This window comes from Rhinoraja longicauda, chromosome 13 (assembly GCF_053455715.1).
Source record: "Rhinoraja longicauda isolate Sanriku21f chromosome 13, sRhiLon1.1, whole genome shotgun sequence".
NCBI lineage: Eukaryota > Metazoa > Chordata > Chondrichthyes > Rajiformes > Arhynchobatidae > Rhinoraja > Rhinoraja longicauda.
In genome coordinates, this window is record NC_135965.1 from 10,233,955 (window position 1) to 10,250,749 (window position 16,795).

At 40.0% G+C, this 16,795-nt stretch overlaps 1 protein-coding gene across 6 annotated transcripts in view; it reads right to left on the bottom strand.

Moving 5' to 3' along the window:
• mecom (MDS1 and EVI1 complex locus) overlaps positions 1-16,795 on the bottom strand; it is a 415,467-nt gene that overhangs the window by 3,092 nt on the left and 395,580 nt on the right. For all 6 annotated transcript variants that reach the window (XM_078410338.1, XM_078410337.1, XM_078410336.1 and 3 more), the window contains 2 exons: positions 2,414-2,647; positions 698-893 (listed from right to left, as the gene is read on the bottom strand). In XM_078410338.1, coding sequence (XP_078266464.1) covers positions 698-893; positions 2,414-2,647 — 430 coding nt within the window. The remainder of the gene's footprint in view (positions 1-697; positions 894-2,413; positions 2,648-16,795) is intronic.

Sequence of the window (16,795 nt, forward strand, 5' to 3'; positions counted from 1 at the left end):
TTGTGGTTGAATAATCTGATAACAGCAAGCCAAGACTCTCCTGTTTTGGGGCCTATCCAAGGATCCCTGCTGACAAGGGAAGAGAATGCTTTCCGCATAATATTTTGGATAGCTGGAATATTCTCCTTTTCCAAAGGAGACACAAATGGGTGAGAATAGTCCATTGGGCTAATTTTGGCTCACTTCATTTTTCATGCCCTTTCCAAACATACGCTGTGCACTTGGCTGGCACCAAATTTGGTTAAATCCAGGCCTGATAAGCCTGCCATGGGAATGCTAATATTTTGGGTGTTTGAGTACTTTGGGTGGAGTGACTATCTCATCGCACCTGAGACCTTGGTTCAATCCTGACGTCCGGTACTGCCTGTGTGGAGTTTGCACAACACGTGTGGATTTTCTCCCACATCCTAAAGATATGTGGGTCAGTAGGTTAATTGGCCTCTGCAAATTGCCCCTGATGCATAGGTGAGTCGTAGAATCTGGGGCAGTTAATTGAATGTAATGAGAGTGGGATTAATGTAGGATTAGTGTGAATAGGTTGTTGAGGTCAGCACGGACTTGGTGGGCTGATGGGCTTGTTTCCAAGCTGTATCTCTCTGATTCTATCAGGCACTTCAATACAATGGATGCACAAGATGATATTCTCTACCTATTCACCATGTGCACAAGGTGAACACAGTCCTCTCTGGAGTCTCACCTGTGACTTGGATTTCCTGTATAAGGGCTGCTTCAGATCCTCAGACAGATGGGTAGTGCTGTATGTGTTCAGATCGGCCTCAACAAACTGGCTGCCCTCGGCTTTCCTTGTGTTGAGGCTGTCTGTGAAGTGCCGGATGTGTTCCAAGGCAGAAAGACTACTCTTGTTTTCAAGCCTCACATCATCTGCTTTAAAACTTAAAAGAAGAATAGATTGATTGTACAATGTGTATAAACAACCAATAACAAGTAAATTTGGCACAGTTGCAACAGCACAGAGTTTCTCCAGAATGAAACAAACCAAGTTGATTTGAATAGTCATAATATTAAAGCCAAGTGTGTCCATGAAAATCTACAACTGGCCTGATGTGATGTGGATGGAAGAGACTCCTTCCTTGCCTTAAAACAGATTTAAATTAGATTTAGCTCTTAGGGCTAACGGAATCAAGGGATATGGGGAGAAAGCAGGAACGGGGTACTGATTTCGGATGATCAGCCATGATAATGTTGAATGGCAGTGCTGGCTTAAAGGGCTGAATGGCCTACTCCTGCACCTATTTTCTATGTTTCAAGAACAAACCCTACAAAACCCGTTCAGCCTCCAAACATAATTCAGTAGCTGTAACAAAGCAGCAAATGTTAACCCTGCACATTGGATGGGATTAGAACATGACTGAGTCCACTAACTTCATCGACTCTCATATTTAGAAATCTATGGGTGTAAAGTCAGATAGTCAGCAAGGGATGTGTGGAATAGACATAGAAACATAGAAAATAGGTACAGGAGTAGGCCATTCGGCCCTTCGAGCCTGCACCGCCATTCAATATGATCATGGCTGATCATCCAACTCAGTATCCCGTACCTGCCTTCTCTCCATACCCCCTGATCCCTTTAGCCACAAGGGCCAAATCTAACTCCCTCTTAAATATAGCCAATGAACTGGCCTCAACTACCTTCTGTGGCAGAGAATTCCACAGATTCACCACTCTCTGTGTGAAAAAAAAAGTTCTCATCTTGGTCCTAAAAGACTTCCCCCTTATCCTTAAACTGTGACCCCTTGTTCTGGACTTCCCCAACATCGGGAACAATCTTCCTGCATCTAGCCTGTCCAACCCCTTAAGAATCTTGTAAGTTTCTATAAGATCCCCCCTCAATCTTCTAAATTCCAGCGAGATTAAAATCCACCTGGTATCTCAATATAACATGGTTACCTTGTTTATATGCATCCAATAATGAACTATTTGTTTCTGTAGCTGACACTTCCCCACACATTCTGGAGCAGGTGTATTGAAGTTACAGCATTGCATTGCTGTATGAAAGGGGACTAAAAGTGAATAGCCTAGTAAAATAATTAATTTCAAGAGCATTAAAGTACGGCTTGGTTTTTCTGTGCCTAAGAATGGTCCTGTTTGCCTTTACTCAAGCTCCACTCTTTTAAACCTTTACTCCAACAGCAGCATTTCTTATTCCCTTTATCCTGGATCTGTACACTGTGGACTATGCATGATTGTCATCAAATATAGTCTTTCCGCTGGCTGGATAGCACACAACAGAAAGTTTTTCACTGTACCTCGGTACACATGACAATAAACTAATCTAAAGTAAACTAACCATTAGATATTTAATGAATTGCCAAGGAACTGCTTGGAAATCCATCCTTATGCAGGACTTTAAAGGTTATTCTGTGTTCTTCATCTACGTGTGCTAGACACTAACCTGCTAGGAGACTCCTTGTTATCCTGCTCTGGTTCCCTTGCCTCATATTCAGAACCATCTTGATTTCCTCCATCCAGCTTACAAGCAACTGGATCACTGGTCGGTTTTCTCACTGGGTTGCAGGCTCCTTCCTCTTCCTCCAGCTCCACTTCGTCTTCTCCATCATCATCATCCAATTCACGAATCTTCTGACTGGCCACGAGATTTTTCTCCTCGTGGTGACTCCCATTAATTCTAAGGGTGAGAACAGCAAGAGTTGAGAGGCCACACTCCAAGCCTTGAGCCTTGGCAACACAGGCAATAAGCAGTAATATAGTTAATTATCACACATGACCAGTGATGGGAATTCTGTGCAATGAATTGGCTTGCTTTTAACAGACATTACAAAGATACAAACATGTATTTTTACCATGCTGAAGCCAGGTGCCAGCTCTCGGACACCACCTCAAACCAACCTCTTGACCATAACCCCACAGACGAACACAACACCATTATCTTCCAAACGGTTTCTGATTTCTACATTTTAACGAACATTGTTTGGCTCTTCTTCCAAATTGATCACTAGGGGGTCTCAGTGAGGATAGGATCAAAAAGGTAGGAAATATGGTTTATTGGCATTGGGATAGTGGAAAAAGGACAGGTTAATGGAGAGAAGGTAAAGACTAAGAGCAAATGGTGTACCATTTGGGCAAAACTGAGAAGGTGATAGTTTCTAGGAATCAGTTTCTGCTTTGTTGACATAACTGATTGAAGACAGCAATGGAAAAACTAGGATTCATTGAGGATGCCAAATTAATAAATGAGAGGGAAGGTATGAAACTATATTTAGACAGAGATGATTTATGGGAAATGCGTAGACATGTTGCAACTTCAGAGAAATGTAGGGGTATATATGTAGTGATCTTTCAGATCAAGATTGTTGGTAGATTAAACATGCGACAACTGAGATATTGGTTTTACTTGTGTCGGAAGGAACTGCAGATGCTTATATACACCGAAGAGACACACAAAATGCTGGAGTAACTCAGTGAGTCATGCAGCATCTCTAGAGAAAAGGAAGAAGGGTGCCTGAAGAAGGGTTCTGACCTGAAACGTCACCTATTGGTTTTATATGTCATAGTCTGTAACATTTTAATAAAATCAGTGAGGTGATTTAAAATCTGACCAAGCCATTTTTGGGTCAAATTTTTAAAATAGTGTACTATTTTAGAGTTTCTACTAAGAAATATATTGAGGCCCACACAATGTCACAGGGTGAATTTCCTAGAAATTATATCGAAGATTGTGATGATAGACTTTTTAAAAAAACATATTAATTGTGAATAAGTGCACAACAATGTTCTGTTAAGGATAAAACAGTGAAAGATCATATCCAATTTGCAATGAATTAGTAAAAAGAATTGAGGATTAATACAAACAAAAATAAAAGGAAAGTGGGCTAAACATTTTTCAATGTAAAAGTTAATCCCTTATCACAAGTTACATGTGAAGCCTTCAATCTGGTGTTCAGGGTTCTTTGAAGGGCAAAATTATTAAAATAAATATTTGTGCCTTGAGTGTGTGGTTTGGCAATGAGATGTGATTAGTGGTCTCCTCTACTGAGGTCTCTCCAGTTTGCCTTATTTCTACATCCTTGATGACATAGCAGGTTTAAAGGCACAAAACTGCAGATACTGCACATCTGCAGATACTGGACTGGACTGCAGATACTGGACCTGTTAAGTCTTCCCAGTATTTTCTGTTTTTAATGCATAGCAGGTTGACTGGCCATATATTTTAATTTCCATTTCAGTTTCTTTTCTGGTCAGCCAAGCAACATTTCAGTTTAGTACCAGAGCTGTGCATTGAGACTTTAGTCAAATGCACAATGGGGCACTTTGATCCCCTATATATCCTTTCTTAATAGGAAACCACACATTTCTTCCATTAAAGGAAAATGAAACGACCGTATTACAACTACACACTTTTGCCCCACTCGACGCCTGATGATAATCTTATTTTCTCCAGAAACAGGATCGGGAGTACGCTCTGTAGCCCCTTGTGCCTGCCCTGCCACCTCGTAGGATCATGAATAATCTTGCCTTATCTCACTTTCTGAACTCAAGGGCCATTTCCCTTGATTCCCATGTCATCTAAGAACCTACTAAACTGTGACTTGAATAAACTCAGTGGCTGGTGAGTTTTTGATTTGCTTTAGATATAGACTCATTCGTTGCAGTTGTTTCTGCTGAAAACTGGCATTAACAGTGTTTTAAAAAAAGACTGCAATAAAACAATGATTTGATTGCAACAATAGATTTTCCCCTTAGCCGTACCGGGGATTCTAATGGATAACAGTTGGCAATTTAAAAGTTACTTGTCGTGCAAAACAATTGTATTAGAGTAGATTAGATGAGTTTAGTTTATTGTCATATACGCCAGGGTGCAATGAAATTCACAAAGTAAGCATATAGTAATAATAAATGCAACAATAAATACAACGCGTGCAGAACACCAGAACAGCGCAAGATTGTAGTACAAAATCTGAGTAATGTAAAAAAAAAGGGCCATGTAAAAGTACATTAATGGATTAACTGAATGAGGGAGAGTGAAGAGTATGTGGCAGCACCTCTGGGAAGGGGGTGTAAAAAAGGTAATCGGTTCAAGAGTCTGATAGTGTGGGGAAGAAGCTATTTTAAAGTCTGGACATCTGGGCTTTCAAGGATGCCGAGGAATTTGAAGCTGTCAACCAAATCTACAGCAGGCCCGCTGATGATGGCAGGGATGTTGTACTCACCCCCTCGCTTCCTTAGGTCAACAAGTAACTCTTTCATCATGCTGACGTTAAAGGCTAGATTATTGCCCTGACACCTTGACATTAAATTCTCCATCTTTCTCCTGCACTTCATCTCATCGTTGTCGAGGATCTGGCCAATCTTATTTCTTGTCTCTCTTAATAACCCAGGAAGTTGCTATCAGGCCCTGCTGACATATCCATCTTAATGCTCCTCAGGAGACCCAACACAACCTCCACTTTCATATGAACATAGCCTAGAATATTAACTTGCCTCTCCATCATCTTGCTCTCCTCCAGGTCATATCAGTACAATTGTAATTTGAAGACACGTGAAAGACAGTTTTCCACATGTTTCCATTGTTTGGCCCCTCCCTTACTTTCTGTTGATCATTGTTTTCTTTCAACAATGTCGGTGTATGGAACAAGCTGCCAGAGGAGGTCGTTGAGGCAGGGACTATCCCAACAGTTAAGAAACAGTTAGATAGGTACATGGGTAGGACAGGTTTGGAGGGATATGGGCCAAACACAGGCAAGTGGGACTAGTGCAGCTGGGACATGTTGGCCAGTGTGGGCAAGTTGGGCTGGAGAGCCTTTTCCACACTGCATCACTCTATGACACTATGTAAACTTCAGATTCTACCACATTTATTTACCAGCCAAATTATTTACCAACGCATTAACTCAATAACGTTTTATTCATTAACGAGCTATTATTCCGTCGCTGTGTAACCCCTGGCTTCACATAAAATACAAATAGATAAAACAATGTAGATATGATTGTACACATATGTTTGGATTTTACTCAAGAAATCATTACACTACCTCTCATTTAAGAGAATTCAAAAGAACCAATATACTTAAGAGAATTTATGCCTCAGCTCAATGTTCTTAGGATTCATTAAAATCACACTAACTGTTACCAGGTGCAGGTACAACAGCAGAGAATGCGGCAAACATTCTCACTTTCACTTGCACAGGCACCCACACATAAAACTAAAGCATGTATTGAACATAAACAAAGGCATGCATTCACAACTGCATGGATATTGCAATTTAAAACTGCAGTTCACCTTTAGGGCAAACACATGTTTAAAAGCAGAAATGCTTTCCAATTTACATTCTTCTGCCAATATAATTGCAGCAGCAAATTATTTTTAAAAAAATGAAATATAGAGTAAATTTATACTTGTGTGTGTCACTTTGTCACCCATAAAAGGTTTGATATTTGCTTTGAATAACACAAACATTAAGACATTAATTCATGGTACATATACATCCACAATATCGTCTTACATACGAGGACAAACGCAAGACATATATAGGGACTTACTGAATTAGTTACGCACAAATGGATTTTTTGAAACTTCATGTTAAGGTGAGTTTTGAAGTTATACAAATGCAAAAGATATTTGTGCATTATGTTCGCACGTAATTGTGAGAACTGATGACATTCAGGTCCACATACAAATATACATATACAAAATCAGAAAATGTCCTCAACTGTCTTGGTACAGATGGAGTTCAATCATTCACATGGAAGTGGATGCCAGACTTGTGCACATGCCTCAAATGCAGGAATCACTGAGTGAAAGATGTCAATTATGATATCCTAGCAATGGAGCATTGTCTTGCTGATTTTCCCTACATTACACTGGGGACCTCAACGTGATCCAAGTCAAATTCAGTGAGTTTAATAGGGATTTCTGCCTATGGAATAGATTAAGGTACTTATGAAAAATACATTACTTTTTATATTGTCATTAGTGATGTTTTAACATTCTTAATGTATTTATTTTGTGGAGATGACAAAGGTAATTGATGGGAGTAGAGCAGTGGATGGTGCCTAGGTAGATTTTAGTAAAGCATTGGGTAGAGTCTCTCATGGTAGACAATAGACAATAGGTGCAGGAGTAGGCCATTCGGCCCTTCGAGCCACCACCACCATTCAATGTGATCATGGCTGATCATTCTCAATCAGTACCCCGTTCCTGCCTTCTCCCCATACCCCCTGACTCCACTATCCTTAAGAGCTCTATCTAGCTCTCTCTTGAATGCATTCGGAGACTTGGCCTCCACTGTCTTCTGAGGCAGAGAATTCCACAGATTTACAACTCTCTGACTGAAAAGGTGTTTCTTCATCTCCGTTCTACATGGCCCACCCCTTATTCTCAAACTGTGGCCCCTGGCCCCTGGCACAGGCCCCAAATCATATTGCACACTGGTGATTTCTGACTTACTGCTTGGAATAAATAAGGTCACAGTACCTGTGTGACAAGTGGGGCCCATTGTTCCCGACCGACACAGGCATCTTCCTGACACAGGCTCACACTGACCATCTTTACCACAGTCCCACAGCTTCATACAGAAGATTAAGATGCATGGGATCCATAATAAGTTGGTAGTTTGGATTCAGAACTGACTTACCCACTAGAGGGTAGTAGTGGAAGTGTGATATTCTGGCTGGAGGTCTGTTACCAGCAGTACCCACAGGGTCTCCACCTGAAACGTCACCTATCCCTTCCCTCCAGAGATGCTGCCTGACCCGCTGAGTTACTCCAGCATTTTGTGTCTACCGTCGGTGGAAAACAGTATCTGCAGTCCCTTCCTACACAGTGGATCAGAGCTAGGATCTCATTTGTTTGTGACATATAAATGACTTAGATGAAAATGTAAGTGGATTGGTTAGAAAGTTTGCAGATGGTGCAGAAGTCGGTGGATTTGTAGACAGTGTTTGACAAAGCCTACAGCAAGATATAGATCCGTTATTGATATGAGAGGGGAAAATGGCAGATGGGGTTTAATCCGAGCAAGTGTGAGGCGTTGCACTTTTGGGAGTTCAAATATAAGAGGAAAATGTACAATTAAAGGCAAGGGCCTTAACGGCATTGATGTGCAAAGCGATCTGGGGGACCAAGACCATGGCTTTCTAAAGGTAGCCACACAGGTTGATAAAGTGGTAAAGAAGGCTTTCGTTGGGCAGTGAGTCCAAGAGTCAGGAAGTCATAAAATAGCTAAGCAATACACTGGCTAAGCTGCATTTGGATTATTGCGTGCAGTTCAGGTCACCCCTTTCCAAAAAGGATGTAGAGGCTTTGGAGTGGAAGCTGAAGAGATTTACTAGGATGCTGCCTGGATTAGATAGTTTTAGCTATGAGCAGTGGTTGGATAAATTTGTATTATTTGTCATGTGAAAGGCAAGAGGCTTTAAGGCTAAAGGGGGAAAGTTAAAAGGAGATGTGCAGGGGCAAATCTTTGTTTACATTCCAGTGAAAGATGGAGGGTATGGGCTTGGTCTAGCAAGATCCTTATTTATCCATTATTATAAACATGCTACATAAAAAAACATGTATTTGTAACTTAAAAACATACAAATATGCAAACACACATGCACGCACAATTAATCAGTAGCTTCACATCATTTAGACAATAGAAAATAGGTGCAGGAGCAGGCCATTCGGCCCTTCGAGCCAGCACCGCATTTGTTGGGCACTAACTCCCAGTTTGACTAGGGGGTGGGATTCTGTTAAGTTAAGGGAAAGCTCCTTACTAACTCAAGAACCAGTTAGCATACAGGACAGCAAGCTATGTGGAATTCCACCTCTTGGTGAAATGTTGTGAATTTTGTACTGCTGATAGATTCCATCCATCCCAGGCTTGGATGAACACATCTTGTCAGGACAAACACATTAATGCACAATAACCTCTTCGGAATCAACCAGTTATAATATATATACAACAACATTGAACAAAATAATATGTACGCTGTGAATCGAGGGTCCGGGCCTATTTTCCTACTGTACAGGTGGCAGGAAAGAAAATAGTGGTCAGTGGGAACCCTGCAGATTGATAATAATTAAAGAGAAACACAAAGCCATTTATTTTTTGCCTATGTCATGTTGCAAGTGCAGATTTCGATTTAGATACTGGTTTTCCCATTAGTACAATGGCAGCTTGCAAAATAAATCCTTGAGTATGGCTCTCCTGGGACACATCATTAGACAAAAGCACCTTATTCCAGCTTTCAGCCATCCAAGTTATTCATGGTAGCCTTTATATAGTCGTCTTAGTTCCACTTTGAACTCCAGTATTACACCTCTGCCAAATGTTCGTCTTCGTCTATTTTATAGTTAATAGGTGCACCCTTTCTGACCTGAAATTCTTACATAGTTCACAGGAGCAATAAGCTTGTTTTTTTTTTTGTTACTCTCTGTACACAAAGTATTCCTTGCATACTGAATTTGCCCATCTATAAATCATGGGTTGTTAATTGATGATGTTTCCACTAGTGGGAGAGTCTAGGACTAGAGGGCAAAGCTTCAGAATAAAACCTTTAGAAAGGAGATAAGGAGGAATTTCTTTAGTCAGAGGTTGGTAAATCTGTGGAATTCCTTGCCATTGTTGGCTGTGGAGGCCGTTATATAGTATTTTTAAAGAGGAGATTGATAAGTTCTTGATTAGTAAAGGGGTCAAAGGTTACGGGGAGAAGGCAGGAGAAAGGGGTTGAGAGGGAGAGATTCGATCATGATTGAATGGTAGAGTAGACTCAATGGGCCAAATGGCCTAATTCTGCCCCAGTGACGTATGAACTTACGAAATTCCAAGTGGACATCAGACAGCCTCATTGACTCAACATTGAATTCAAGAATTTCATATGAGCAGTTTATGTCAAGACTGACCATGGCTGATTATCAACCTGTATCGTTAACAGTTTTTCTCTCTTCACTGACTGATCTGCTGGGTAAATCAGCAATCTCTTTTACTCCAGATTTTCAGTATGTTCATTGTTGTTTATATTTCTTTTGAGTCATTTCCCATTTACAGCTCCTCCTAACAGATCCCAGATATTTATCATTGTTTCCAACAATCTGTGTCACACTCAAGCTGAGATAGACACAGCAGGGCTAGGACTATGGGGAATCAGGCAAGAAATTGGAGCTGAGACCACGATCTCATGGCAGAACGTGATTGAAGGACCAAGTGGCCCATTCTTACTCCTATTTCTTATATCCTTCATCTACTTGGATATTGATCATTGTAATAAAGATAACCTTAAAATGATAGAGAAGTTCAGTTTTGGTCACGCTGCTATAGGAATTATGTTGTTAAGTTGGAAAGAGTGCAGCGAAGATTTACAAGGATGTTGCCAGGGCTTCAGGGCATGAGCTAGAGGGAGAGGTTGTGCAGGCTGGGACTTTATTCCTTGGAATGCAGGAGGATGAGGAATGATCTTCTAGAGTTGTATAAGATCACGAGGGGAATAGATAGAGTGAATGCACAGTCTGTTACCTAAAGTAGGGGATTCAAGAACAAGAGGTCATAGGTTTAATGTGAGAGGGGAGAGATTTAATAGGAACCTGAGGGGCAACCTTTTCACACAGAGGATGGTGGATGTATGAAACAAGCTGCCAGAGGAGGTAGTTGAGACAGGTACTATAACAACATTTAAAAGACACTTGTACAGGTACATGGATAGGAAAGGTTTTGAGGGATATATGCCAAAGAGGCAGGTGGGACTAGGGTGGATGGGACATCTTGGTCAGCATGGGTAGGTTGAGCTGAAAGGCCTGTTTACATGCTGTATGACTCTATGGCTCAATGACTCTGTAACTATTCAGAACACAGAAACAAAACCTTTAAAATGGGCACAAAGTAAAGATGTGAAAGTAAACACTGGGGTAATAACTGAGGCTTACCATTTGGATCAATGTGTGCTGTTGACCAAAGATTGTCAGAACTGGGATGTAGTGGAATTCAGATTTTTTTTTCTATTGCATTTGCTGCATTACAACAGTGACTGGATTTGTAAAGTCATTCATTGGCTGGAAAGCGCTTTGAGATCATCCTGAAAATGGCACTACATAAATGTTTTCTTTCATTCCATATTTTCTATTTTGTGTTGAAGGAATGGCAGAAGCAAAGGGGAAGCCAGTGCATTCCTCCCAGAAAGGATATTGGAAGACGTTATGGCCAGTGACTTAACTCCAATGGCAGCAAGTTGCTTGCATGTCCAATCTGAGCAAAAGCTTCACTGTAGACAGGCATAAAATGCTGGAGTAACTCAGCGGGTCAGGCAGTATCTCTGGAGAAAAGGAATAGGTGACGTTTCGGGTCGAGACCCTTCTTCAGACTGAGTGGCAGGGGAGAGGGAAAGTAGAGGTATGAAAAGGTACAAAGAACAAATGAATGAAAGGTATGAAAAGAACAAATCAAAGCCAGCACCGATGATCAAGGAAATGTGGAGCCCACAATGGTCCATTGTAGGCTGTGGAAAAGGTGATAACGAGGGGATATGAAAAATGAAACAGGACGACAGTGAAACTAGTCATTGGGAAACACAAAATGGACAGAATGGGAAGATATAACTTCTATAAATGGCCTTGCATGTTCTTGTAAAGAAAGGGAGCAGGCTGCAAATAATAAAGTCAAGAGCTTACACTGCACAAGAAAAATATCTGGAATGCCATCATTTTTATAACAGAAGGGTTACTGCTGGGAAGCAAAGGGGAAATTCCACTGACCATTTATATTCAGATATAAATATATTTTCTGGTGAGATCTAACCCAAATAGCACAGAGTGATGGGCCAACAGAACGTGGTGTAGCCTGCAGAAATCACAATGACATCAGCCGTTATCAATTCTGCCGGAAAAGCACTATTTGGCAAATGGTCTGAAACCGCAAGGGCAAACGATTCACTGATTGCAATGCAAGTCGTGTTTTTATATCAGTCTCGAAACACCAGCCCAGTCTTGAATCTCCACAACATCAGACTTTCTCTCCCAACCACAGAAACAATTACCATAATTGGTTTACAGATTAGACTTGGTAGAAAAGACAGGAAATGATATTTTTTGCAAAAATAATAAAATAGATGATTTATCCAACAGTTTGTGAAGGCAAAATTAAAGCAAAGCAGTAGAATATAGAATACTAATCATTGGAGTCAGCCCATGTGAATACAGAGACCAGGCATTTGGCCTAATGCCTGTCTCTTATGATATAAACCATGTGCAACACATGTACACAACATGATACAACTCTGGATAATTGTTGACTTATTGTACAGGTTACAATTGTTTCCAGCGCACACTAATATTGACAAGATCATCCAATTCATGTTTATGAACCTCACTTGAATTTGCTCTTTAAATATTCCCCAAGAACCGAAGGCCTCGTTTCAATTGTTACATACAGAGTACTTTCATTCCAGAAGAAGGTACTGGAAGCTGAAAACTGGAACATCCATGTTCAGGAACAGCTTCTTCCCTGCAGCCATCAGGGTATTAAACACTACAACCTCCATTGAGCTCTGAACTACATAGACTTAGGGGCATTGGTTTTGTCTTTTTGCACTAATATTGCCTGTTTGTTTGTTTTTTATATGCATGTATGTGTGTGCATAAATACATGCACACACACACACATATGTGTGCGTGTGCGTATATATGTATGTAAATTTATATATATACACTCTCAACTTTTTGTTCTCTTTTATTATATTGTTTACAGAGTACCAAGTTTCCATATTTTTTATCAGAATTTCATTGTTCTATCTGGAACATATGACAATAAAACACTTGACTCTTGATTCTCTTCATTGAAGGTGACCAAGAAGCATAAAAACAGAACAGCATTTTACTTGTCATGTTATTGATTTATTGTAGATGTTTGTTCACCTGCATTTTACTGGAAGAAGAGGAGGAATATTTCCATTCTGGAAAGCTGTTTCACATTTTACTATCAGGTGGAAGAACAGATAGAAAAACTTTAAAACTGACGATACACCTAAACGATCATGACGAATGAAAATTCAGTGGAAATTGAACTAAATGAGTGTAAGCTAGCATATGTTCAAATGAAACATAACCTCATCAATGAGCTGCCCTGATAAAATGGCAAGAAAGAATCGTGTTGGAATGGCCATCCTGATTCATCTAAAGAAGGCTAATTAAAAGTGATGTTGGAGGAAGGAACTGCAGATGCTGGTTTAAACCAAAGATGACACAAAATGCTGGAATAACTCAACAAGACAGGCAGCATCTCTAGAGAGAAGGAATGCGTGTCACCCATTCCTTCTATCCAGAGATGCTGCCTGTCCCGCTGAGTTACTCAAGCATTTTGTGTCTATCTCTAATTATAAGTGAGATTGGTACTGAGTAAAGAAATAGCAAGAAAGTCATCTAGATTCATTCACGGGATTGAGATTCATGTCATTGGTGCTGGAGTTCAAGACAAACATCTTGTTTCCTTCCAATTTGTACAAGTCCTCACTCACCGTATTTCACTGTTGGTCTTACTGATTCGGATGACCAATAAAACCGAGGCAGTTCTACCCTGACCTAATGGAAACATTCACCATAATATTACTTACGTGTGATTCTGCCAAGCAAAGTTCATCAGATATGCAAGATTTTGAAGGCAATTTAAAAAATCAATGCCACTGCAATAAAGAGTCATTGGTGCCAGAACAGGGAATTGTGGAAGTAGGAAAGTAGTGAAAAAAAATGGTAACCGAGAATATTTCATCAAAATAATTATTTCTATTTTAATTTAGAAAGTATGATTGGGCAGTATTATTCTTTTATACTCAAGGAAAACATAAAATGTATTTTGTTGGTAAGTGTTTAAATACTATACACATTCTATAGAGCACATTTTTTGCCAACCAAATGTATGTTCAATCTTGCTTTCCTCTTTCATGTCTAGATGTTCCTCAGATTAAAAACTTCAATCTCTAAACATTATTCTTCACATTGCACTTTCATCCAAACTGTAACTTGTCTAGCTCATTATTGCCCATTATTTTTTTGCAATTGTTCTCTATTGTATTTCCTGTCTGCTATCTCCTTCAATAATCAGACTGCAAAGATTGCAAATGGAAGTCAGTGAGGCAGTAACTTTAACAAGACTAGGAAGGCAGGCAAACAAAAATTCCTTGTTATTTATTTTTGCATTAGATCAGCTGAGAAAATAATGCTGTATTTAGGTTCTCCTTATCAATGTATGACAATAATGAGAATTGGACAGACATGAAGGAGGTAAGATTGAGCACAGTTCAAACTGCCAGTTTGCAAGTCTGTCACCAGTGATGTAGAACTGGCTCTAAACCAAAAGAATGAGGCTAGATGATTAAGAAAACAAAATCGCTAATTACACTTTATAATGCAGCAATTTGCAGAGGATAAAATATCCATCAAAAGCAGCTGAAAGTGCAGGAGTTGGAAAGGAAACATTATATGACCTCCTGACCTCAACTTTCTTTACCAAGTTCCTGCATTGTTACATGTTGAAGCCAGATGTTGGCCAAAAAAAGCTTGATCACCAAGAAGTCCTAATGTGCATGTAATGTTAATTTAATCAAAATTTCATCTTGCAAATTTTAGCTTTGATAGTTCGATCATTCCTGTTACCGTTTACAAAGTGGAGGAAAGCTGAAGTGACCTGGGAAGATTTTTATCACTGTAATCTTTGTGATGTTTAAAAATATTATGCAAAATTAACAAGAACAAAAAAATAAGCGTGCACCTAATCTTAGATTTAAACATAGCACTGAGGTTTAATGAATCCGAGTGAAAAAGGCTAAACAAATTCCATTCAAGAAAAGTAATGGAAAGCAATTTTGCAGGAACAAAAAGGTTTGGTATCAAATCTTAAGTCCATGGAGTAATCCATCATCAAACAGTATGCCTCAATAACTTGTAACTTCGCACAGCTAAAAACCTTTGCCTGTAAATTGCTACGCAGTTTGGTGAACATGATTTAGGTTGGAGAGTGCACCTATCATGTGCAACTTAGCTTGAGTTATCTCAGTGCAACTAAGATTCCTTTGCTGAGGATCCACAAGCATGTCTTCATCGACAGGTTGGTGGTGGAGGGGTCAAAAACCTCAAATTCCTGGGCTTACATATTTCTGATGATCTGTCCCGAACTCAGCACATTACTGCGATCATAAAGAAAACCCATCAATATCTCTACCTCCTTAGAAGACAGATATTTGGTATGTTGATGAATACTCTCTTGAACCTCCACAGGTATGCAATGGAGAACATATTGACTGCTCGCATCACAGCCTGGTTCAACAACCCGAACGCCCAGGAATGGAGAAGACTGCAAAAAGTGATGAAAACTGCCCAGTCCATCATGGGTATTGAACTCCCCACCATCAAAGGGATCTACAGGAGTCGCTGCCTCAAAACGCAGCCAGCATCATCAGAGACCATGGCCAGGAAGAAAGTAACTGAGCCTGAAAACAATAGCGTCTAGGTTCAGGAGCAGCTTCTTCCCAACAACCATCAGGCTATTAGACACTACAACTCCCCAAATAGTATCAGAACTACAAAGACTTGGGGAGACAATAGACAATAGGTGCAGGAGGAGGCCATTCGGCCCTTCGAGCCAGCACCGCCATTCAATGTGATCATGGCTGATCATTCTCAATCAGTACCCCGTTCTTGCCTTCTCCCCATACCCCCTGGTCCGCTATCCTTAAGAGCTCTATCCAGCTCTCTCTTGAATGCATTCAGAGAATTGGCCTCCACTGCCTTCTGAGGCAGAGAATTCCACAGACATTGTTTTTGTCTTTGCACTATTTTTGTTTGGATGTCTACGGAACTCTTTTTTGCTGTTTACAGAGTACTATGTTCACATAAAAGTCGCAATGCAGCAAGTAAGAATTTAATTGTTCCATTTTGGGACATGTGACAATAGAACCATCTTGACCTATTTTTCCTAATGGCAGGAAAGGGGCACAAATAATTCAAAAGGTACCCAAAATATATGAGACTAATTCATAAAATACAGGGTTTGCTTTGCCTTCAGTTTTTAGTTTGGCTTTATATAACAGCCTCTCCTGCAACCTTGATTCTATTTGTACAAAAATTAATGCAGGCAGTGACATGTAACTTCTGTGACATGGGGGAGTATAATCCACTGGTTTAATCACCTCATTGAACTACTTGAGTTTATTAGCGCCAGCGCTGCCTTTCACAATTTTGTTTCTCTTGGATTGTCCTCGCAGTTGGTCTAAGCATAACATTAGTTCTTCAATAAAAATGTTACAAAAATTATATTCAAAAGTAGACAGATTTCCAGCTGCACTTTACACAAAGTGAAAGCGGTGGATAGTTTTGTAGCACTGAGGAAATGCTTGACGATAATATGTTGGAATGTCTACAATACACTGCACTGAAACTTTCCGACCACTATTACAAACCCTGCACTTACTACAACTGGTGCCAAGCTGGCGACTCTGTATACTGTGTATACAGTGTACTTCTGCCATGCACTTGTACTGTATCTGAGAAGCTTATCTAATGTGTATCAAAGTGCTTATATATGCTTGTGATACTTGTACTGAACTGTATACAAAAATGAATATCACTGTACCTTGGTACATGTGATGAATAAATGCCATACCATACCATATCATACCAAACTTGCTGCCAAAGTCTCACCCTGATGCCAATTTATAAATTCCTGCATCATTTTAACTGAACTGTTAGCATATCAGATTTTTCAATGGAGTGCTAGAACGCAGGTGAGTAAAGGATATAATTTTGTGACAGATAAATCCACTAAAGATACCATGCAAAACATACACAGTTGTG